At 37.0% G+C, this 24,065-nt stretch overlaps 1 protein-coding gene across 10 annotated transcripts in view; it reads right to left on the reverse strand.

Moving 5' to 3' along the window:
* Positions 1-19,362: 19,362 nt before the first annotated feature.
* Positions 19,363-24,065, reverse strand: part of ATP2B1 (ATPase plasma membrane Ca2+ transporting 1) — a 133,644-nt gene continuing 128,941 nt past the window's right edge. For 9 of the 10 annotated variants that reach the window (XM_023738554.1, XM_023738556.1, XM_004384193.2 and 6 more), the window contains one exon: positions 19,363-22,594. In XM_023738554.1, coding sequence (XP_023594322.1) covers positions 22,283-22,594 — 312 coding nt within the window. In that variant the 3' untranslated portion in view covers positions 19,363-22,282. The remainder of the gene's footprint in view (positions 22,595-24,065) is intronic. The other variant, XM_023738558.1, reaches the window with a different exon arrangement.

The following is a 24,065-nucleotide window of genomic DNA, read 5'->3' on the forward strand; positions in this document are numbered from 1 at the left end:
TCTGCTCTGGAGGAAGGTCCTTGTCATCAATCTTCCCCTGGACTAGGAGCTTCTCTGCGCGGGAACCCAGGGTCCACAGAATGTGCTGTGCTCCCGGCACTGCTTTCTTGGTGGTATGAGGTCCCCACCCTCTGCTTGCTTCCGTTTCCTTTATCTCTTGTAAGATAAGATGTGGTGCAGGCCGAACTCCAGGGAAACTCCCTTTACATTGGATCAGGGATGTGACCTTAGTAAGCATGTTACAATCTCACCCTAATTCTCTTTAACATAAAATTACAATCACAAAGTGGAGGACATCCCCACAATACTGTGAATCATGGCCTAACCAAGTTGACACATATTTTTGGAGGACACAATTCAATCCATGACACAGCCATAGCACTTAACCACTGTGCCACCAGGGCTCCTTAAAAGTGCTACTACCAGTTAAAACCAATTGCTGTTGAATTGACTCTGACTCATGGTGAACCCATGTGTGTCAATGTAGAACTATGCTCCATAGGGTTTTCAATGGTTGATTATTTGTAAGTAGATTACCAGGCCTTTCTTCTGATGTAGCTCTAAATGGACTCAAATCTCCAACCTTTTGGTTAGCAGCCGAGCACATTAAACATTTGTGCCATCCAAGAACTCCAGTGTGCTACCGGGAAGTTAAAAATTGCCTGCGTGGCTCATACTATATTCCCGTTGGACAGTGCAGGCACAGATCAGTAAGCACAGGGACTGGCTCTGCCAGCTCACTTCTGAAGCCTGTCTATATTTGGTGGGTGGCCTCTGGCTGGAAAGAGGAAGTTAAGTGGGGGAAAGAGACAAAGTTTCTTCCTTCCCTGCAGGAGGCTGTGGCAAAAAGCTAACATTAGCAGCAAGCTCTTCAGCTCAAAGGCTGTTTATTCTGTGGTGGGTTATTTCCAGTACATTCCAAGGCAGGCTCTGCTTTTTGGAAAGGTAAAAAAGAAACATGTCCAAGTTCATTGCTCAAAGCTGGCTCTCACAAGAAGACGCTCACTTTTTAAGAGTTAAGGGTCATGGCAAAGGTCTCACTCAACCTTACCTTTTTTTAAAAAAAACCAAACCAAACCCGTTGCCATCAAGTTGATTCTGACTCATAGTGACCCTATACGGCAGAGTTGAACTGCCCCATAGAGTTTCCAAGGAATGCCTGGTGAATTTGAACTGCCAACCTTTTGGTTAGCAGTTGTAGCACTTAACCACTTCTCCACCAGGGTTTCCTTACCTCTTTAAGGGGAGTTAATTAAATTCAGTGCATGTTGCTGTGATGCTGAAAGCTATGCCACTGGTATTTCAAATGTCAGCAAGGTCACCCAAGGTGGACAGATTTCAGCGGAGCTTACAGACTGGGAAGAAGGACCTGGCAGTCTACCGTCAGAAAAAATTGGCCAGTGAAAACCTTATGAATGGCAGCAGAACATTGTTTGATATAGTGCCAGAAGATGAGCCCCTCAGGTTGGAAGGCATCCTCAAGATAGAGTCAATCTTAATGATGTGGATGGAGTAAAGCTTTCAGGATCTTCACTTGCTGATATGACATGACTCAAAATGAGAAGGCAGCTGCAAACATTCATCAGTAACTGGCATGTGGAATGCATGAAGTATGAATCTAGGAAAATTGGAAGTCATCAAAAATCAAATGGAATGCATAAACATCAATATTCTAGGCATTAGTGAGCTGAAATGGACTGGTATCGGCCATTTTGAATTATATGGTCTACTATGGCGGGAATGACAAACTGAAGAAGAACGGCATTACATTCATCATCAAAAAGAACATTTCAAGATCTATCTTGGAGTACAACACTGTCAGTGATAGGATAATATCCATATGCCTACAAGATAGACCAGTGAATATGACTATTATTCAAATTTATGCACCAACTACTAATGCCAAAGTTGAAGAAACTGAAGATTTTTACCAACTTCTGCAGTCTGAAATTGATCAGACGTGCAATCAAGATGAATTGATAATTACTGGTGATTGGAATGCAGCGGTTGGAAACAAGGCAGGATCAGTAGTTGGAAAATATGGCCTTGCTGATAGAAATGATACCAGAGATCACCTGATAGAATTTTGCAAGACCAATGACCTATTCATTGGAACTACCTTTTCTCAACAACAAAAACGGCGACTATGCATGTGGACCTCACCAGATGGAATACACAGGAATGAAATTGACTACTTTTGTGGAAAGAGACAATGTAGAAGGTCAATATCATCAGTCAAAACAAAGCCAGGGCCAACTGTGGAGCAGACCATCAATTGCTCACATGCAAGTATAAATTGAAGCTGAAGAAAATTATAACTAGTCCACAAGAGCCAAAATGCGACCTTGAGTATATGTCAGCTGAATTTATGGACCATCTCAAGAATAGACTTGACGCACTGAACACTAATGGCCGAATACCAAATGAGTTGTGGGATGACATAAAGGACAACACACATGAAGAAAGTAAGAGGTCATTAAAAAGACAGGAAAGAAAGAAAATACCAAAATGGATGTCAGAAGAGACTCTGAAATTTGCTCTTGAATGTGGAGTAGTTAAAGTGAATGGAAGAAATGATTAAATAAAAGCTGAACAGAAGATTTCAAAGGGCAGCTCAAGAAGACAAAGTAAAGTATAATGAAATGTGCAAACACCTGGAGTTAGAAAATCAAAAGGGAAGAACACGTTTGGCATTTTTCAAGCTGAAAGAACTGAAGAAAAAATTCAAGCCTCAAGGTGCAATGTTGACGGATTTCTTGGGGAAAGTATTAAACAATGCAGGAAGCATCAAAAGATGGAAAGAATACACAGAGTCACTGTACCAAAACGAATTGGCTGACATTCAGCCATTTCAGGAGGTCACATACGATCAAGAACCTATGGTGTTAAAGGAGGAAATCCAAGCTGCACTGAAGGCACTGGCAAAAAACAAGGCTCCAGGAATTGACAGAACATCATTTGAGATGTTTCAACAAATGGATGCAACGCTGGAAGTGCTCACTCATCTATGCCAAGAAATTTGGAAGACCAAACTGGCCAACCAACTGGCCAACCAACTGGAAGATATCTGTATTTGTGCCCATTCCAAAGAAAGGTGATTCAACAGAATGTGGAAATTATTGAACAATATCAATATAAAACAAGTAAAATTTTGCCGAAGATAATTCAAAAATGGTTGCAGCAGCATATTGATAGGGCACTGCCAGAGATTCAAGCTGGATTCACAAGAGGACGTGAAACAAGGGATATCACTGTTGATGTCAAATGGATCCTAGCTGAAAGCAGAGACCACCACAAAGACATTTATCTATGCTTTACTGCTATGCAAATGCATTTGACTGTGTGGATCGTAATAAATTATCAATAACATTGCGAAGAATGAGAATTCAGAACACTTAATTGTGCTCATGAGGAACCTGTACATAGAACAAAAGGCAATCATTAGAACAGAACAAGGGAATACTGTGTGGTTTAAAATCAGGAAAGCTGTGTGTCAGGGTTGTATCCTTTCGCCATACTTATTCAGTCTGTATGCTGAGCAAATAATCCAAGAAGCTGAACTATATAAAGAAGAAGATGGCATCAGGACTGAAGGAAGACTCATTCATTAACAACCTTGCTTGCTGAAAGTGAAGAGGACTTGAAGCACTTACTGATGAACATCAAAGGCTTCAGCCTTCAGTATGGATCATACCTCAACATAAAGAAAACTCAAATCCTCACAACTGGACCAATAAGCAACATCATGATATATGGAGAAAGACTGAAGTTGTCAAGGATTTCATTTTACTTGTATTCACAATAATGCCCATGGAAGCAGCAGTCAAGAAATCAAACAACATATTGCACTGGGCAATTTGCTGCAAAAGACCTCTTTAATTTAAGTGTTAAAAAGCAAAGATGTCACTGTGAGGACTAAGGAGCGCCTGACCCAAGCCATGGTATTTTCAATTGCCTCATATGCATGTGAAAGCTGGACAATGAATACAGAAGACAGAAGAAGAGTTATGAATTATGGTGTTGGTGAAGAATATTGAATATGCCATGGACTGCCAGAAGAACTAACAAGTCTGTCTTGGAAGAAGTACAACCAGAATGCTCCTTAGAAGGGAGGATGGTGAGACTTTGTTTTATGTACTTTAGACATGTTATCAGAAAGGACTAGTCCCTGGAGGACATCATGTTTGGTAAAGTAGAAAATCAGTGAAAAGGAAGACCCTCAACAAGATGGATTGACACAGTGGCTGCAACAATGAGCTCAAACACAGAAGGGATTGCGAGGATGGCGCAGGAGTGAACAGTGTTTCATTTTGTTGTACATAGGGTCGCTATGAGTGGGAACCAACTCAAAGGCATCTTACAACAACAGTTGAAACAGTGGCTTATCAAATGGGCTTTATTTTTCTCCTAGTTGACTCAGCAATTTTAAGGAAGGTTAAAAGTTTAATGAAGAGCAGTAATGAAGACATCTGCAAATTTGACAATAACCAACAAATTAGCAAAAAGAAGTTTGCAGAACTCAAGTTTACTTTTCTCATACCATAAATTACATTAAGGTAATTTCACTCTCCCCATTCATGAATTTTTTTTTCCCAACTCAGGCAAATATTTATATGTAGAGTCAGAGCTGGCAGCAAATGCAAAAGAAACTATTAAAGCTGGCAAAAGCTGATTCTGTATCAGAGGCTTTGAGACTCCGGTCTCAATTAACCTTTCTCAACAGGAACTGACTGCCTTGGATGGAAAATGTGGGGGTTGGGGGTGGGAGACTAAAATGTTTTTGAAGAATGTTTGGCAACAAAGTAAACAGAATATATTAAATCGGATATTGCCTCTGCATTCCACAAAACTGAGTACACAATAAAATGTACTGTATAGTTAAAAAGGCATGGATAAAAGAAATAGCAAACAATTTAAGTGATGATTCAAACTTCATGTTATTAGATGTGTTGTCCTAAGACAGAGAATTTACTTTTTTCTAATTATCTTTGAACCTGACATAAAGTTGTTCAGTTAGCAGTGAAGGCGTAACTTTAGACATTGCTTTTTAAGCCTTCTTGTCCTTCCCATCACCAAATCTAACCGTGAGAAAATATTTACTAGACATATTATTCACTTCAGAGTAGAATGCGCTTTTGATAATCAAAATGATATTTTTTTGCACAAATAGTAAATATTTATTATTCATATTCAGGATTTATTTTGCTTTAGTTGGATGCAAAAGGACAGTGAGCTTAGCAAACTCATAGCCTAATCAAGACTGTAAGACTGTCTATATGCTAGAAAATGGCATGCTGGAAGCACACATTTATAAGCCAATATTTCATTGTCAGTCTTAGTATCCAGTACAGCTATTGTAATCTGAATGCCCTTACATATTTAAAAGTAACACAAACCCACATCTCAAAGAATCTAGCTATCCAAGATCAACCTTCTCCCATTACCCTATTTTAAAGAGATTTTTATTGTATTTTAAACACCTGTAATTCAATAAATCTTAAAGGGTAGTGAAATCAGAACCAAAGCTTACCTTATAGAAGAAAAGATCACTGTCTCCTCTGTTCCTTCGGACCAGCCATTTTTGTGGTCTAGATGCCTCCATCTCTCCTGGTTGGTCGAGCCTTGGCCATTTTTCAATTCCTTGCCCAGGGGATTTGTCTGCTAAGCCTTCTCTAATCCTGGATTCCCGTCCTTGTTGGAGTTAATCACTCCCTGTTCAGTATCATTATTGCACTTATCAAGTTACTATAATTGTTCTCCTATCAGTCTCAGACACTAGGGATTGTGCCTTATTAATCTTGGTACCCTGTCTGCTTAGCACAGTCCCTGCATAGGGCAGATACTCAATGAAGATTTCTAGAAAAAATCAGAAGTATCACTCCAAATCCGTGTAACAAGACTGCTTGTTATTGTAATGCTGCCTTGCTCCAGTCTGACTGCTCTGCCTTTTCTGCTTAGCTTGAGTCTTCTACACTTGCTCCTTGTCCCTGGGGTCTATTGTCAATTGAAGCTCTTGCTATAAGCCTACCTCCACCTCCTCTCTGACTGATGAATAGTTTCTCTGACTTTGTCCTTCTAATCAGTTTACGAGTGACCCACAGAAGATATTGGGCCACTGGTGATATTGTCATCAGTTTCACTATACAGTTCTCTTGGGAGGAAGATGGCCTTTACTGAATAGTAGCTGACAGGCTCTGGGTGGTGCAAACAGTTAAGCACTTGACTATTAACTGAAAGTTTGGTGGTTCAAACCCATCCAGAGGCACTTCAGAAGAAAGGCTTGGTGATAAGTTGGCAACTGTTTAAATTTTTTTAGCTTGGGATTTTAATTGTACAACTATTTTCACTTCCACTTTTCTTTCTCTTTCTCAGGAAGAGCCTCCTGTGTACCAAGATCCTCTGCTCGCTTCCCCTTTGCTGGCCTGTCACTAAGACTGATGGGCCATGGCTTATACCTTCATATATGCTGATTTTTTCTTTTACGTGCCCCCTTGTTGCATTGGGCCATTCTTATATCTGTCAAACTTATTTGTATATATCTGAAACCCCAACTGTGGACAGTTCCAAAGATTTGGCTAGACAAGAGTAGTGGTATTAACAACCAAAATTTCTAAATATAAACATCAAAATTTTAAGTCTGGGTGATGGGGTTAAGGGTTGTTTTTCTTGTCATTATATACTTTGCTTATTTAATAATTAGCATGGCTTATTCTTATAATCTGAATAAAAAGCTATTTATATTTAGGAATGTTTCATACCAAATAGAATCCAAATCTCCCACATAAAACTTTTTCCAATCCAATGATAAAAAGTAATGTGCCAAAAAGGAGAAAGCTGTTTTCTTAATACAGCTACTACCTGTAACTCTGTTTCATTGTATCTTCAAATTAACTTAGTCACATGATAAATCCCAAAAGAGCTTTATATTTTTATACTTAGTAATACTGTCTCATTTATTTAGTATAGAGCCAATTGTGAATGACCATGTCATCTATTTTCCAGTTCCAGTCATCTATTTCCCTTTTCAGAAACTGGAGGTCCAGAAAAAGAAAGAAAACACCGAAGTAAAATGATTGAATCCAGTCATTTATTTGCATTAACTAATGTCTTGGAGAAGAAGGTTGAAATTAATGGTTAAAAGGAAAAAATACATATATACATACATATATAACCCAAAACCAAACCCATTACCGTTGAGTTGATTCCAACTCATAGCCACCCTGTAGGACAGAGTAGAACTGCCCCATAGAATTTCCAAGGCTGTGAATCTTTATGGAAGCAGACTGCCACATCTTTCTCCTGTGGAGCAGCTGGTGGGTTCGAACTACCAACCTACCCACAGACCTTAGCAGCCAAGCACTTTATCACTGCACCAACGGGACTCCTCATACACACATATACACACACATGCATACACATATATATATATATTAGTTATTCATATTAGCAGTATCTTCCATTTCCGAAGGTAATCAAGACCCACTGCAAAGTCCTTTCCTGATCTACTAAACCAAATTTATAACGTACAACACCAAAATTCCTCCAGATGCATGTTTCAAGGTTGTAGGGCCTTCAGTGGATGTGTTCTATCCAGGTTCACCTTTCTTGAAAAAAGGAAAACCAGTAAATGCAAAAACAACACCTTAAATGTTCTCTTTAAACTTTCTACAAGCATTGCAGCAAAATTAAAGATTAAGCTCAAAAGTTTTTTGAAGATTTATCAGAAAGTACTGAAAATCTACTTTTAAAAAGTTATGAGTTACATATGTGTTTTGTAGAAAGAAGAGGGATTGGAGGATCTGTTTACTCTAAAAAGAATTAATTTACATCAATTTACACTATAGGAAAATTAAGACAAAAAAAAATAAAGTTTTTAAAAGCCTAATTAATATAGACTAATAAATCTAGAGAACACCAAATATCTAGATTTATGCCTCAACTTTGTTTCTAACTAGGACCTTGGGCATGTCACAATCTCACAGAGGCCTTACCTCACTCATCTATAAATGAAGAAAAGGTATTATGATGTTCTGATCCAAAGCGTTAGTCTCTTATAGCTCCAGAATTTTATACCCTGAGAGGCTACAGTTTCCACACAAATGCCTTTGGGGCCAGGCAGATAATATATATGAGTGAAATAGATCAAAGTGAAAACAATTTTTTTTTTTTAGAGTGAATCCTTATCAGTCAGTATTTCATTGTTCCATGTTTGATAGCAACCAGAAATATTTTCCTTTCTTCTTAGTGCTTCAGTGAGACAATAATAAACAGTCATCAATACTAATAAATGACAGTGGTGCAGAGACCATAGGGAGTGGTGGAGACTGTGGAAAATTGGAAAGGACAAGAAAAGCACCAAGTTGTTGTTATCATATAGGAATGAGGGCCTAGTGTTGGAAGATTATCAGAAATCCGAATGCTTTTAGTGAAATCTAATTTTCCATGTAGGCAATCAACAAAAAGTATTAAAAAAAATACTTTGTGGATCATTACCCTTCTGGCCAAATGAGACACATGTATGGATTAAATAGCTACCAGTTTACAATATTAAATCATTTCCTAATAATACTCATTCAATAAAAGTCTTTACTATTGTAACCCACAGAATATTTACTGAGTTCCTTCTACATGCTGTACTGTTAGGACTTTCTGACTTTTCATCTCATTTGATCATCACAGTAACCCTAGGAGGTACATAGATACATTGTTATCCCCATTTTGATGACGGATGAAGTAAGGCTCCTAAAGACCAAATAACCTGTCCTAAGTCATTCAGCTAATTTATAGAGTTGAGTCTAAAATATTGACATGGAAATATTTACAATATTATACTAAATGAAGAAGCGGGCTATAAAACATATGATTTTTAAACTTTTTTTTTAATATTTAACGACTGCATATTATTCCATCATGAAGATATGCCATAATATACTTAAACAGATCTGTATTAATTAAACACTTGAGTTGCTATTAAAATCATGTAGGGAAATTTTTTAAAATCCTGACTTCATTCATTTACAGTCATGTATCACTTAACATCCATGATACAGTCTGTGAAATAGGATGTTATGTGATTTGGACATTGTGTGAACCCTATATTATATACAGGCAGTCTTCGAGTTACAAACGTCTGACTTACAAACAACTTGTACTTAAGAATGGACTGCCATAAACCCTATTATATTAAAAATTTGAGTTAAATGCATACAATGGTTTGTAATAACGAATGCACACACTACTTTGTGATGCTTGCGTGATGAAAACTTTGTGAGGTCTGGAAGTGTTTCTTAAGTGTTAACATCTGCTATGTTCGGTTCTCCAATTGGGATTTCTGAGCTCTATTATAACCTTATGGGATGGACGTATATGTGGTCGGATGTTATGCACCGCACAACTGTATTTAAAGATCATTCATTGATGGCCTATACATCAGTCACTTTATTAGATGCCGTCCTCCAAAGGCAGTCTGACTCACAATATCTCTGGTAAGCAAGGCTTTATCAAAATAATAAGTCACAGGGCTTCTTTGAGCTGTGAGCAGGCACTCAGATCAGCTACGTGGATTTTTAAGATAGTTAACCAATTACCTCTGAATCAATGGTCCCGTTCCAAATTATATACTCAGTCTCTTCAGGCTTTGGGCTGAAAAGAAGATAGGCTTCCTGAGATGGCTTAGTTTGGAGAACTGCACAGAGGATTGCTTCAGTTTTCTCGGCCCGCAACTGTAGGAAGCTTTACTGAGTTTGACAAACAGCTCTGAAAGCTCTTCCTATTAGTAGGATATACTTGGCAATCTCCTTGTCACCTATACAGATGACGAAAAGTGGCTCAGTGTGTCTTTTCTCAACTTTCCACTTGTCATAGCAAAAGAATTTGAAATTCCACTATTTCAGAGTAACAGCTGCCAGGTTGCAGACAGAGGAATATAGACACATTGGAGGAAAGGGACCAATATGATGATACAACTTGAAAGCATATAATTTTTGCCATTCAAACGAGGACACTTTCAAGAGTGAAAGGAGAGGGCTCTTAACAATCACCTTGGGACCTTGGGCTTTTATGAGGCTATTCCTGGCAAACTGGGACATATGGTTGCCCTAGTATGAAGAACAGTTGTAGAAACCAAAGATGTTGAGCACAGAAAAGAGAAGACAGGAATGGAGTCTGGGGAACTGGGGGAAGGAGAAGCATGTAAACTGCCTTTAGGTATCTGAAAACCTCCAGGAAGAAGTGGTTTGATATGATCCTAAGTCTACCATTTGGAGACTGGACAAAGCCAGAGGCTTTTTATTCTGATGTAATGAAATGACCATGAGTTTGGGTGTTGAACAGTTCTGGAATCAAATTCCAGATGATATTAACTAGCTGTGTGGCTACAGGCATGCTTCTTAACTTTATTATGAAAGGGGAATAGAGTTGTAAAGGCGTACTAAGGTAAAATGTGTAAAGCAAGTGACCCACAACAGGGGCTCAATAAATGTTAGCGTGTGTACTGTAACTATTACTATAATTATCAAACGTAGGGACAGACCAACAGCTGGGTAATGTCATGAAATCTTTTAGAAGTTATTTAACTGAAAGGATGGTTGGAGTTAATCTTTTTTGACTTATCAATTGCCCTTAGAAATTAAAAAAAAAAAAAAGTCATTTTTTTCAGGGTATGTGATAAGGTGATTTTAGGTTAAAAAAAAACCTATTTTCAAGAAGTATACAACTAATTATTTTATATTTATATATGTATAATATTTGCTTATTTTTAAGATTATATTTTAATACAATATTTAATATAAAATAAAATCTGCCATTTTTCTATCACATGACACAAGCTGTTTACTTTCAACTATATAAAAAAGCATAATATGCTAGAAATAAATTTTAAAATGATATATTGCTTTATTTTGAGACCGCATCTGTACAGACTAAAATTTTAAAACCAAGTAAACTTTCATGACCTGATACTTGAAATTCTTTCATTTAGCTTTTATAAAACCAACTAGCTTATTTTAAAATTTATCACAATTTTTTTCAAATAATGAGACAAAGAGGTTTTAGTCTGCTACTAGTAAGCACATTTCCACAAAAAATATCAGGCTAGTTTTTAATCACAGTAAATTAAAACAAACAAACAAACAAAGTTTAATATAATCATCTATATGCTTTCTCTTCTCAACAATAATTTTTGAAGTATTAGAGACAACCTGATTTTTTTTTTCCAGAGCATTTTGAACAAGCAAACAAAACTTCAGGTACCGAACATCATCTTGATGAGCAAATTTACAAATTGTTACTTTTTATGCCCTGGTGGCACAGTGGTTAAGCGCTTGGCTGCTAACTGAAAGGTTGGCAGTTTAAACCCACCAGCAGCTCCCTGGGCAATCTGTTCACATAAAGATTACAGCCTAGGAAACCCTACGGGGCAGTTCTACTCTGTCCTATCAGGTCATTAAGAGTCAGAATCGACTGGATGGCACACATTAACTTCTTGCACTTCAGCATTGTGGTTACAATGTTCCCCTCTGTTTAACCCAGGAATTTCCAAACTTTGGCTACAAATTAGAATCATTTGAGAAGCTTTTAGTAATCCCAGTACCCAAACTACACTCCAGACCATTAAATAACAATGCCTGGGGGAGTGCATCTGAGACTATATTTTTTAAAGCTCCCCAGGTGATTCCAGCGTGCAGCAAAATTTGGGAACTACTGATTTATCTCATGGTCCACTTTGGGATAAAAAGATATGACCAGAAACAAAACAGTGACTTAAAACTGTGTAACAATCATTTTACTCCAATCCACAAATCAACACCCATGGAAGCAGTAGTCAAGAAATCAAATGACGTATTGCATTGGGCAAATCTAATGCAAAAGATCTCTTTACAATGTTAAACAGCAAAGATGTCACTTTGAGGACTGAGGTGTGCCTGACCCAAGCCATGGTATTTTCAGTCGCCTCATATGCATGCGAAAACTGGACAATGAACAAGGTAGACTGAAGAAGAATTGATGCCTTTGAATTACGGTGGTGGCGAAGAATATTGAACATACCATGGACTGCCAGAAGAATGAACAAGTCTGTCTTGGAAGAAGTACAGCCAGAGTGCTCCTTGGAAGGATGGTGAGACTTTGTCTCACCTACTTTGGACAGTCGCTGGAGAAGGACATCATGTTTAGTAAAGTAGAGGGTCAGCGAAAAAGAGGAAAACTCTCAATGAGAAGGACTGATACAGTGGCTGCAACAACGGGCTCAAACAGCAATGATTGTGAGGATGGCGCAGGACCAGACAGTGTTTCATTCTGTCGCGCACAGTGTCGCTATGAGTCGGAACCGACTCCACACCATCTAACAATTCAAAACCATCAGAGCATTTAGCGGTGTACAGCTAAGGAATGTATCGTAAAAAACAACTGAGCAACTGGGTCACTAGCATACTCATCTGATCTCCACCTCCCAGATGCACAAGAGGCAAGCAAGGTGCTTCTTTTAAAAAGGAATTACGTTTCTACTGATTAAAAATACAGAAAAATAAAAATGAAAATGGAAGCAAGCACTATTATTTCTCATGAGATGAATCTACTAGGTTATCTTCGTAATGCCTCAGGTGTTTATAAACCAGCTGGGATTTAAAGGCCCTACCAACTCTGAAATTTTTCCTTAAACCAAACTAACTGGGGGAGGCAGGAACAGCTCCTCACAGGCTTCTGTTGCATTGAGTCAATAGTATCATCTTTACTTGCACTGCCCTTTTTCTTAAAAGTGCTTTCACATTAGCAAGTTCATATGAACATCCAAAGCAGGGCAGAAATGGTTATGCTCATATTCCTGATGAGGAAAATGAGGGTTCAAGGTATTAAGAGCTGGTATGAGGCAGAGTTGAGACCAGAACCCAGATTTTCTGACTTGTAGGTAAATGCTCTTTCTACTAACTCTGCCTTTCCCTAAATAACAGAGATACACTCAGCACCCTTTCAGGTAAGGCTATTTTCCTTTGACAAAAGGACTTATTATTCCTCTCTCACATCCCTTGGGGATAGAAGGTTGGAGGGGTGGTGAGTATGGTAGGGTAGTACACGCACTGTGGAGAGTCATCAAGTAAAAAAAGACAAGGATTGTGGAGAGCTTTGAGGAGGAATTTACAAGAGAGCAAAGAATGAACACTGTGTTTGTAGTAATGGAGAAAGGGCAGGTGACAATTATGTGAGGCCCTGGAGGCAGGTCTCAACTGGCTTATTCAGAAGTCAGGTATCATAGATTTTAGGTTATCTGACAAAGTCGTGCCAGTGACTTTCAGTATCTGTGAAATCAACAAAAGTCCTCTAATCTGTTTTCCAAACTGAATAAAAGCCCTAAAAATGTCAGCCATGACTTAAAGAACTAAAGGAAAAGAGGATAACAGTTTCAATGGGCTTTGTTAATGCAGACATTGGAAACCTAAGAATGCCCAAGGAAATATGGATTTTTAATTGTCTGTGTATATACACCTAAGTAGAATAGAGTACTGAAACATGCAAGTGTTTAAGGTAGGAAAAGAAAAATACAGTTACAAAGAAGGGGGGAAAAAGAAAATTGTCCAAGGATTTTAAAAAATGACAGTAAGGGCTCAAACTTACTCTATCTTTCTTGGATATATTTTCCTAGGATTTCTCTTTAGGAATTTGCAATGATTGTGGAAAAGATACTATTAAAACATACAGAGTAGGGGCTTTTAAGAGGTTACATTCTTTTTCTTGTTTTTCTTCAGAATTACAGAGCTGAGTAATGAAACTTTTTTCCGTATTAAAAAATATGAGGTTTACAATCTATTGTAAGGACTTGTGCTTATACATGTTAGTAAGAAAAGGTTTTACTGAATAAACAATGTACTTACATTTAAAGCATCGTCAGATGTGATGGTAAATACGAAGATGAGACGGAATCCTTGGTGTCAATCATGCAGCAAAATTATTTTAAAATTCTCTTCCAGGACATGGTCCTTGAAGGAGTCATACTAGGGTCTTGGGGTGGGAAAGGCCAGATTTTGGGTTGCTAGATATAAACGTTAAGTCAATTCTACACATAAAGATTGGCCATTTCTAAGGTAAAACCTGACATGTATATATTAATTCATATTTATTTATATATAAAATTTAACTGGGCACAACAGCTGGTTAATGTCCCTTGTGGGAGAAATGGGGATCATGATACTACATGAGGCAGACTTCCATGTTAGACCTAGGAATTTTAAAATCATTACTCTCAACTAAGGGAACTACTGTACAATGGGAATGAAGAAATTTCCAAAGTTATCCTCATCTGTGACATCTCTTCACCTGTCCTCTCCAGGGAGACATTAGAACCAAGACTGTGTCCATCAGATCTATAGAACTGTTCAAGATAGTTATCAAACTTACCTGAGACTGCAGGTAAGAGTGTGTGCTGCCAAGCTGCACTCTTGCAAGCAGTCAAAGAAATAGCAAACAACATTAATTGGTAGTTTTTTGGCTAAAGAGCATATACGTTCTGCAAAGGTAAGACTGCTGTACTCCCAGGTTCTCTAGTCAAAACAAAATTAGTTTCTTAGTTTTGCCTGAAGCATCTCAAGTTTTCTTTAAAAATTCTAATCACTAGAGGTGTTAATAGGTGAAATATGGCAAATATGATACCAAGATTAGAACAAGACACACAGGACTGGAAAAGTTGACTATTGAAATCACAATCATAGTATTTCAAGTTTGGAGAATTTAAGAACATCAAGTCATTGTAAAAATATTTGAATGACTACGGCATAACAATCACACTGAAGAGTTGCTAAAGAACAAACAAAGAGCCACTTAAAGCTTTTTTTGGTATTTATTTTTTAAAGAGGGGAGTGATGATGTAGGCAAAAAGTGATCTAGGAAGGTTTTGGACTCCGTGTTGGATGGATTGGTGATGGGAGAGGCTGAGGATATGAACAGAACAGTGAAGGAATCTAAGTGTATGGGCCTGAGGTAAAGAGGGAATAGTCAGGGTAGTAACAGTGGAAATAGACAAAGAGTACTTAAAATCAAGGAAGAAGTATTTGTAGCAAAGCACGGAATGCAGCTGACAGCATTTCAACAAAGCATAATCTACTTTTGATTTGATGGCTATGTGTGTGTAGAACGGCAGAATATTTAATTAGGTGGTCCGTAATGGGTTGAGGAGCCCTAGTGGTGCCAGTGATTAAATGTTTGACCGCTAACCAAAAGGTCAGCAGTTTGAATCCACCAGCCACTCCTTGGAAACCCTAGGGGTAAGTTCTACTCTGTCCTATACAGTCACTGTGAGTCGGAATCGACTCGATGGCAACGAGTTTTTATGGGTTGATTGGTTGACTGACTGGACTAATAAGCATTAATATCAGCCTGGTAGTGGTTTTAAAAAGTTAGGCAAAGGGCTGTTTGCAGATCTGTTTTCCTCAAGTCTTTTGGTTTTTTCGTGGAAGAGTTGTTTCATAAAGTAGAAGCAAAACTTACCACTGTCTTGGGCATCACTTAACTGAGAAAGGTAGAGAGTAAACTAGATGACAAATGAGGAGTCAAAGAGATATGAACTGACAAAACCAAAACCAAACTTGTTGCCACGGAGTGAATTCTGACTCATGGCAACTGCATGTGTTACAGAGCAGAACTGAGGTCCATAGGGTTTTCCTGGTTGTTATCTTTACGGAGGCAGATCACTAGGCCTTTCTTCCACTGGGTGGGTTCGACCATCATCCTCTCAGCAGAGGTAAACCGCTTGCACCACCCAGGGACCTCTGACAAAAACAAACAACAGTTTAATAAAGATGTAAAATTCTGCTCTTGGGGACCACAAATTAGTAACAAAAGGACATGGAGAGACAGATGTTTGCTAAAATGATTGAAGAATTATCCTGGAAAGAATGAAACACAAATTAGAGGTCTGAGTATCAGTGAGGAAAACCAGGGAATGTGAATTTTGGTCACTAGCAAGATAGTGAGCATACTCAAAAGCTGAGAACAGGTATGAAGTTGAAGGTGGTTCAGGCTTAGGCACCAAGGTGGTGAAAAGTTAAGAAGGCAAACTCATCTAGGTCAATTACAGAGTGGGAGTGAGGTAGCCAACTTGAATGGCTTGATTAGTAGTCTACAAAAGACTGGGAGGAGATGGAAGAATTAAGAATGGCAGTCATGCTTAGAATAAAGAATGTTTAGCAGGTGTGACGAGCTTTTACAAAGCAAGAAAAAGGAAGTGTTGGAGAAGACACTATAATCTTGGGGACTGAACAGGTGAAAAATGGTTATGTTGCAGAATGACCCAGAGTAAAAACAAAGGCTATTGTGATCCATCTTGGAAACTACATATAAAGTCAATGAGGAAAATACATAGGGTCTTGAGAGATGGCAATAAGATGTCAAAGGATGGAGTTAAGTCACCCGATTTGTATCGTCTGAATAAGGACAAATATAAAATTAAAGGAGACAGAGAAAATAATGGGTCCATAGGACTTTTTAGAAGAGGTCTACAAAGAAGCAGAAAAAGTTAGTCTGAAATGGAATGAATATAAAAAAGGCAATAGCTTCTTAACTGGTTTTCTAGCTTCCAAGCTAGCCATCTCAACAGAGCAATCAATGATCTTTTCAAAGGTCAGACACATTGCTCCTCTTTTCAAGATTTTCCATTACTTCATGTCTTACTCAGCATAAGAGCCAAAGTTCTTGCCAAGACTGTAAGGTCAAACAAAGTCTTCTATTACTACCTCTAGGCTTATCTTCTACCTGTCTCCCACTGGTTCACTTCACTCCAGATAAGCCTAGAGGTAATAAATAATAGGAGACTGTGGCCTCCCTGCTATTCCTAACTTGCCAAGCACAACCTACTGGAACTTCTGCCTGGAAGGCTCTTCTACACAGCCAAGCAGTTGACTCCTTCACTTCTTTCATGTCTCTGCTGGAATGTCATCGTATCTGACAGGGCTTCCCTGACCACACTATGTAACATAACATCATCCCCTACCACCTGACAGGTCTGTCTCTCCCACCCACTAGAACATAAACTTCCTGAAAGACCTTGTTTGGTTTTCCCCAGAGTGTAGAAACAGTGTGAATTCCACATGACAGGTACCAAATATTTGTTGAATGAATACATGAAGGGTAGGAAATATAAAGGACAAGAATGTGGGTGGCACTTAGATAATTAATGAGGAAGGGAAAAGGCGATGGACTCCAGGGTAGTGTAACCAGAAGTTCAAAGAGTCACAGACTCCAAAAACTTGCTGTGGCTTTACTATTGTAATTCACATACTCCCTCACCACAACTTCAGATGTTGAGACTTAACCACTTACCCATCCTAAGTCTATAGCAGTGAAAAAGAGAGATGAATGCTTTTAGATACTAACTGAAAGGGCAGGCTTGTGGCTAAAAGTTTTAGAATACTAGGTAAATTAAAAGCATACTAATTTGAATTTCTAACCTCAGACCTCCATGAAGTCCAATTCTTATATTTTAAAATACTTTTCGGAATCAACTCAACAGTAATGGGTTTGGTTTTGGTTTAAGGTCAATACCACCTTAAAGCTTGTAAAAATCAGCAAGCATCTCATTTTTTCAGATGATAAAGGGGGTCAGGAGCCCTGGTGGTGCAGTGGTTAAGTGTTCAGTTGCTAACTAAAAGGTCAGCAGTGCGAACCCACCACCTGCTCCTTGGAAACTCTATGGGATAGTTCGATTCTGTCCTCCATGGTCGCTATGACTCGACGGCAATTTTTTGTTTTTTGAAGGGGTCAACTATTCACAAACTATAAAGAACATTAGGAACCACCATCAGGAACTCCCTTACCGCATGAAACAGTCTGGTATTTTTATAAGGCTTATGATCTAGAGATAATCTGCTTTACATTTGAATCCCAACTCTACCACCTAACCATGTGGCCTAGAGCAAGTTAAACTTTCTAAACCTCAGTTTTCCCACCTATAAAAAAAAGGTAATAGGAGTTGACAAAGTTATTTTTACATAGTCTTTGTAAAATGCTTAGCATGTAATATGTACTCCATAAATAGTAATTTATGTGTTACAGTATTCCTTTTAACTATCTAAGGAAAGTACCAGCACTTATACCTAATGATCTGAAAAACATTTGGAAAAAATGTGACCCTTGTAATCCTGATTTAAATGAAGAGACTCTTAGGGACTTCCTGCACTGAACTCAAACCCAGACTTCTGTGTTACTGATTTGGAAACTAGTTTTTCTAGGATATAATGCTGGTTAAGGAAGTTGTGCCACATACTGATATTGTATAAGCACATATACACTGTTTTTATTTTTTAATTCCCCACTTCAGAGCCATTAATATTATTCAGTAATCACACCCTGAACTCAGAGAATATAGATTAGACATTCCTACACATTTAGTATGGAGTCTCTGGGTGGGCAAATGGTTGGTAACTGATAGTTTGGTAATTTGAATCCACCCAGAGGTGCCTTGGAAGAAAGGCCAGGCAATCTATTTCTGAAAAAGCAGCCATTGAAAACCCTATGAGCACAGTTCTACTCTGACCCACACCATGAGTCAGAATCTACTTGATGGCACCTGGTATTTTTACATTTAATATATTCATTTGTGAGCTGAAGTGTTTTTCTAACAAATACAGAAAATGTTAAACAGTTCTTATGACAAAAAGCATGAAAGTAAACCCTCAACTAAAAATTTAATAGGCAAAATAATCTTTTGAAAAGGGAATTACTTTTTAAGTATAAAGATAACTTTCTTTTTGACACCTATGGATGAAAGAAGCACAGAAAACACCATCAGGAACTCCTTTACCGCATGAAACACTGGTATTTTTATAAGGCTTATTCTAAAAGCAAGGTAACAAATCTTTCAAAAATTATTTTTAGTAAGGTGGAATAATTATGCTAACAAAAATATCTTTTTTTTTTTAATCTATAAAGGAGTTTAAAAGTAATTTAAAAAGATAAAGGTTGATATGGGGTTTGGGCATAGGAATCTGAGAGTGGCTTAGGCTACATGAAAGAAGGTAGCTTGAATTATGACCAGAATTCTCTAAAGATGTGATGAAGGAAAATATCAACCAGCAAAGGCTTTAAAAACTCCCTTTTCTTATTCAGCTAACTTTTACAACTTTTAGAAAGGGAACTTAATTCATAAATATCTATTTTGTTTCAAGGGTTTAAGATGGTGGGTAAGACAGTAGGGACAATGTATTCACTTTCATTTTAGAGGCAAGACCATGCAAATTAAAACAGATTCACTGTAACACAACCATAACATTTCAAGTACATTATAGAATTTTCATCAGATTTAAAAAATCTCAAGTAAAAAGGGTAATTTCAAGATATAATGTTCAAATTAATGTCAATATTCAAAAAGTTCAGTCCCCATTCAGAAACAGATAAACAGTATATTTATTAAATGAGTTAAGACAAATAAACTTTACAAATAGACAAATAATAAAAGGCTCAGTGGCTAAAATAGATGGTAAGCATCATTTAAAGAAATCAACACCATCATGGTATCTCAGTTGGCTTACACGTGTAAAAAGAAATTTTCAAAGAGCAATTTCACAGAAATGAGGCCAGTTTTTTTTATAAACAAATCACCAATTCTTAGTTCAAAACTGACATCTGTTATGAAAATTACCATATCACATATTTGTAAGATGACAAGGAGTAACTCATCTTCAAAGTGCAAGTAAGTCTATTTACAACCACAAAAAGGCAACGATGAGGAGAAAAGGATTTTTAAAAAATATACAAAGATTAAAAACATTTGGGATGCAAAATTAAACAAATTTTTGGTTAGAGGATAAAAGAGGAAAAGTGATTGAGTTACAGATGCTGATTTCAGCTATACATACTATATAAAGGGATCCAAGATCTTTAACAGCTTGCTTGCATTTTTTTCTACTTACATAATGCTCTGGAAATTTCTGGTAGAAATTACAGTGTCTCAAAGAGAGAAACACACACTAAGCATGTCTTGCTACTACTTCATGGATGTTGTAAGACCCGTTTATGGATTAGAGTTGGTGTAAAAAGCCATTGCCTTGAGTTGAAAAATGAATACTGTAAAAGCTCAATACAAATCCCTCAAAGCACATGCACTTCTAAATCTTTTGGTAATTACATTCATATTTAAGCATAACCAAAATAAAAAGTAAAACTAACACATTTCCCTTTTCTCCATTCCCTATGCCTTGTAGGCTCTCCAGTTGATAGAGGGTCAATGTTCAGAGTTGAAAGGATTCACGATAGTCTAGTCCACCACCCTCATTTAGGTTAAATGATTTTCCCAAGGTCATGCAGCAAGTTAATGGCAAAACCAGGACAAAAAAGCAGGTCTTGACTCCTAGTCTAGTATGCTTTTCAGCATATCATGCTACCTCTTTTTACAGTATGATGTGCTATAATTACCTGATGAATAAATGTACAGTTACAAATGCTGACAGAGCCAATGTGTTTCTAAGACTTGCAGAGGATTACTGCAAAGGACTGTTAGAGAGAAAAAGATTTTTCCCCACCCATCAAAAATATCAAGCACCATCAACTAAATGCTTCTTTACTGGGTCAGCACTTTCAGATGTTGTAGTAGTCCTCGTAAACTTTATGTCAGCCTGAGGATAATATATCTGGTGAAATCTGGGCCCTTACCGATGTCAGTTCCTAAAGGGGAAAGATGGAGGCAAAAAGAAGGTAGATAGATAAAGGAAAGAAACAGAGAGCTAATGAATACAACTGGTTTAGAGATGGGCATTCTAGTATATGGTTAATTTTTAAATCTAAATGTCTTTTTAGGACTTTTTTTTACCTTTTCATATAATCTCATTTTACCTAATCTGTTATTTGGCCACTTAATTAAAATAAATGTATCAAAACAATGGTGGTCACCATTTTTTTAAAAAAACTGTGAGACTATTTTAGACAAAACTAAATCTATGAAGAGCATCTCAAATGGTGAAACTGCAGTAATTTCCTTAATCTGATTCTATTAGATTACCACCAAGTAATTAAAGTGGTACTTCATAGGGCTGTTACCATCTTGAAAGTTATTCCAATTGTGGCTGAAAAGAAAAGACTGATGCACCATATATGCAGAACTGAGTAAAGAAGCTGAAATCTCTTTTAAAAAAACATTGCCGTGTTTTTATTTAATAAAAGGGCATATTTATTTATGTTTACAAACAAGTTTCAAAAACAAAAGGAAAAAATATGTGCTTCTACTTATTAACCTTTTTCAAAATGCCAACAGCCCTCATGCTGTATGAAGGTTTCTAAGGATTGACTGGAAAAAATCAACACAGTTCACTCACAGTTCACCAAGACATCACTGAACTAACATATTTAGACAAAAACAAAAAGGACTAAGGTTCTCTTGTAGTTTGATAGTTTAATTTGATTTGCCTGAAATAACAAAAGCATTTCAAGCATCTTTCACTATGTAGTTGATGTCCCGCATTAAACAATCTACTAAATTCTGAACAAAAGGTTATTAGTAAGTTTTTCAAAATTTTTAAAAATTAAACAGTTGTTTCAAAACCATTAAGTAGTAAATGTATTTAAGAAACTAATTAGGACAGATGCCATAACTTCATCAGAACACCACTGCTCATGTTTTTTTGTTTTCTTTTTTTTTAAACAAAGCATTAGTGTTATCTATTTGGCTATTAGTATTAGCAATTTATCTACAGTATTTAACAAGGTAAATTGTAGGCAAAAATTTAGTACAGTTTCAATAGAAATGCCCGCCCCCCCTTTTTCTTCTGAAAATACAGCAGTATTTGAAGGACTATTTTTCTCTATCAGTTATAAGGAAGCGTCCCATCTATGAACAGGAACAAAAAAAGTATCTACAAACCTTGTAAACAGATCTGTATCATTTATAAACATAAATAATCCAAATTATTAACAGCCAACAGCAGAAATTAAAGTATCAATTCAATGATCCAGGGCTCTTTTGCTTGCCCAGCTCTACTCTTCCCTCACTCCCACCAAAGACTGAGATAAACTAAAGCTCTGCTGATGTACTGTTCAGGACCATTCTCAGGTACTGATGATCCACAGGTCACTTATGCTGAGTTACTGCTTATCTGTCAGTTCATTTCTCCCACCCCCCAAAAAGCACCCCTCAGTCTGGCAGAAAGCTTTGCTTTTTTTTAAAAAAATAAATCTACATTCGTACAAGAATGTCTTCTGTTGAAGTCCAAAGACAAGAATACTATCTTGTCCGTCACAATATGTGAAAAGACCCAGTTTCAATTTGTTTCTTTACAATGCAGCTAGTGTGTTAACATTCAGCTTACAATCAGAGTGATGTTTCCAAACTATGTAGTGGGCTTCCTGGGGATGAAGAGGTAGCAGACTTGTTCATTTCTATTGTAAGGTGAATTCCGCTGTCAACAGCATTGTTATTTTTGTTGGGAGAGGGTGGAGGACTGGGGTTACGTTTTGTAGGAGCATCATCTTCAGCATCAGTGTCATCAATAAGGGGGATATGAGGTTCTGAATCTTCTATCCTAAACTCAGGATGTGACATAAAGTTGTGAATCGAACTTCTTGATTCCGGTTTTTCTAACCCTTCATATAAAGAACTACGAAATGCATTCACCACTCGAATCTGTAAATATCAGAAAACACAGAAAGATGTCAGTACATTATTAACTTAACTGAAAAATGGTTCATTTATGAGTCTGAATCCACAAACAGCTAGGTATGAGTGAATTATATTTGCATGTAATGCAGTGGAACTTGCAATACACTGTAAAAAAAATGAATATTTTAGTAGGACACTACAGAACAACAAAACCACATACTCTAAGAATTAAGAAGTGTTGATTTCAAAGTAATACTAAGAAAACCTCATTGTCACTAGCTAAAAATTTAATAGCCATTTTATAGTTCTTTTCTAAGAAAATAAAATCAAACACAAAACAAAACAAAAACTTAAACATACACAAGCTTAGCTGATCCAAAAAATAAAAAAAATATATATTCTTGAAAACAATTCAAATAAGTTAAGCAAAGTCAAGCACAAAGGGTTACTATTTATCATGCTAGGAATCAGGGTGTCACTGACTATGAAAAAGCCAAGCAGATATAAGCTGAATGTCACGATGAACTGACATCTACCCCACTATTCCCTTAATTAAAAAATAAAAATAAAGGCTCAAATAAATATCTATAAAATGCCATTAAACAGCTATAAATATTTGAGTATATGCCGTTTGTCTATAAAATGTTAGTGCTTTTCTCTATGACAGATTAAAACTTAAATCAATTTACATACTATAGATCACTAGAAAGATTTAAAAAACAAGCAAACACACACACACACACACACACACAAAAACTCTCCCACATCCTGGGATTTTTCTATGAAAATTTTCCCAAGGAGAAGACACAAAGTTTTCTAGTATTTTCACCCTTAAACATACAGCTCAACAATTCCTATCACCTTCCTTCCTGGATGTTTGCCGTACGGATGAAAAGAAGTTAACGTGAAATCAAACTTAAAAACATTACTGCAAACACTGACACTAGATCTCATTAACCTGGTCTGTCACTGAGATGTTAAAACCAAAAAAAAAAAAAAAAATCCAAACAGCTGAGCACCTACTATATATATCTATCAATAGAAAGTGTTCACTTTGCTTTGATTCAAATGAATTCTGTTTAATAGTGAAAACATCATTTACTCATGTTAAGAGAAGTAACATTCTGACATTCAAGAAAAAAACATGTGGTCACAAAAATCATCTTATGAGACAATTATCAAATAAATTTATTCAAATAGACATTTGAATATACTTTTTAAAAATGTAAGGGAGAGTTTAAAAACTAATCTCTACTCAAGGATGTCTTCCCTGATTTACCAAGCAGGCTCCTTTAAAGCAGTCCATGTCTATGCTCACTTAGTCCTTTATATGGAGAGTACAGAGCCCTGGTGGTGCTGAGGTTAAGAGCTCAGCTGCTAATCAAAAGGTCAGCAGCTGAAATCCACCAGCTGCTCCTTGGAAACTCTATGGGACAGTTCTACTCTGTCCTATGGGGTCACTATGAGTTGGAATAGACTCGACAGCAATGGATTT

This window comes from Trichechus manatus, unplaced genomic scaffold (genome assembly GCF_000243295.1).
Source record: "Trichechus manatus latirostris isolate Lorelei unplaced genomic scaffold, TriManLat1.0 scaffold00119, whole genome shotgun sequence".
Taxonomy (NCBI): Eukaryota; Metazoa; Chordata; class Mammalia; order Sirenia; family Trichechidae; genus Trichechus; species Trichechus manatus.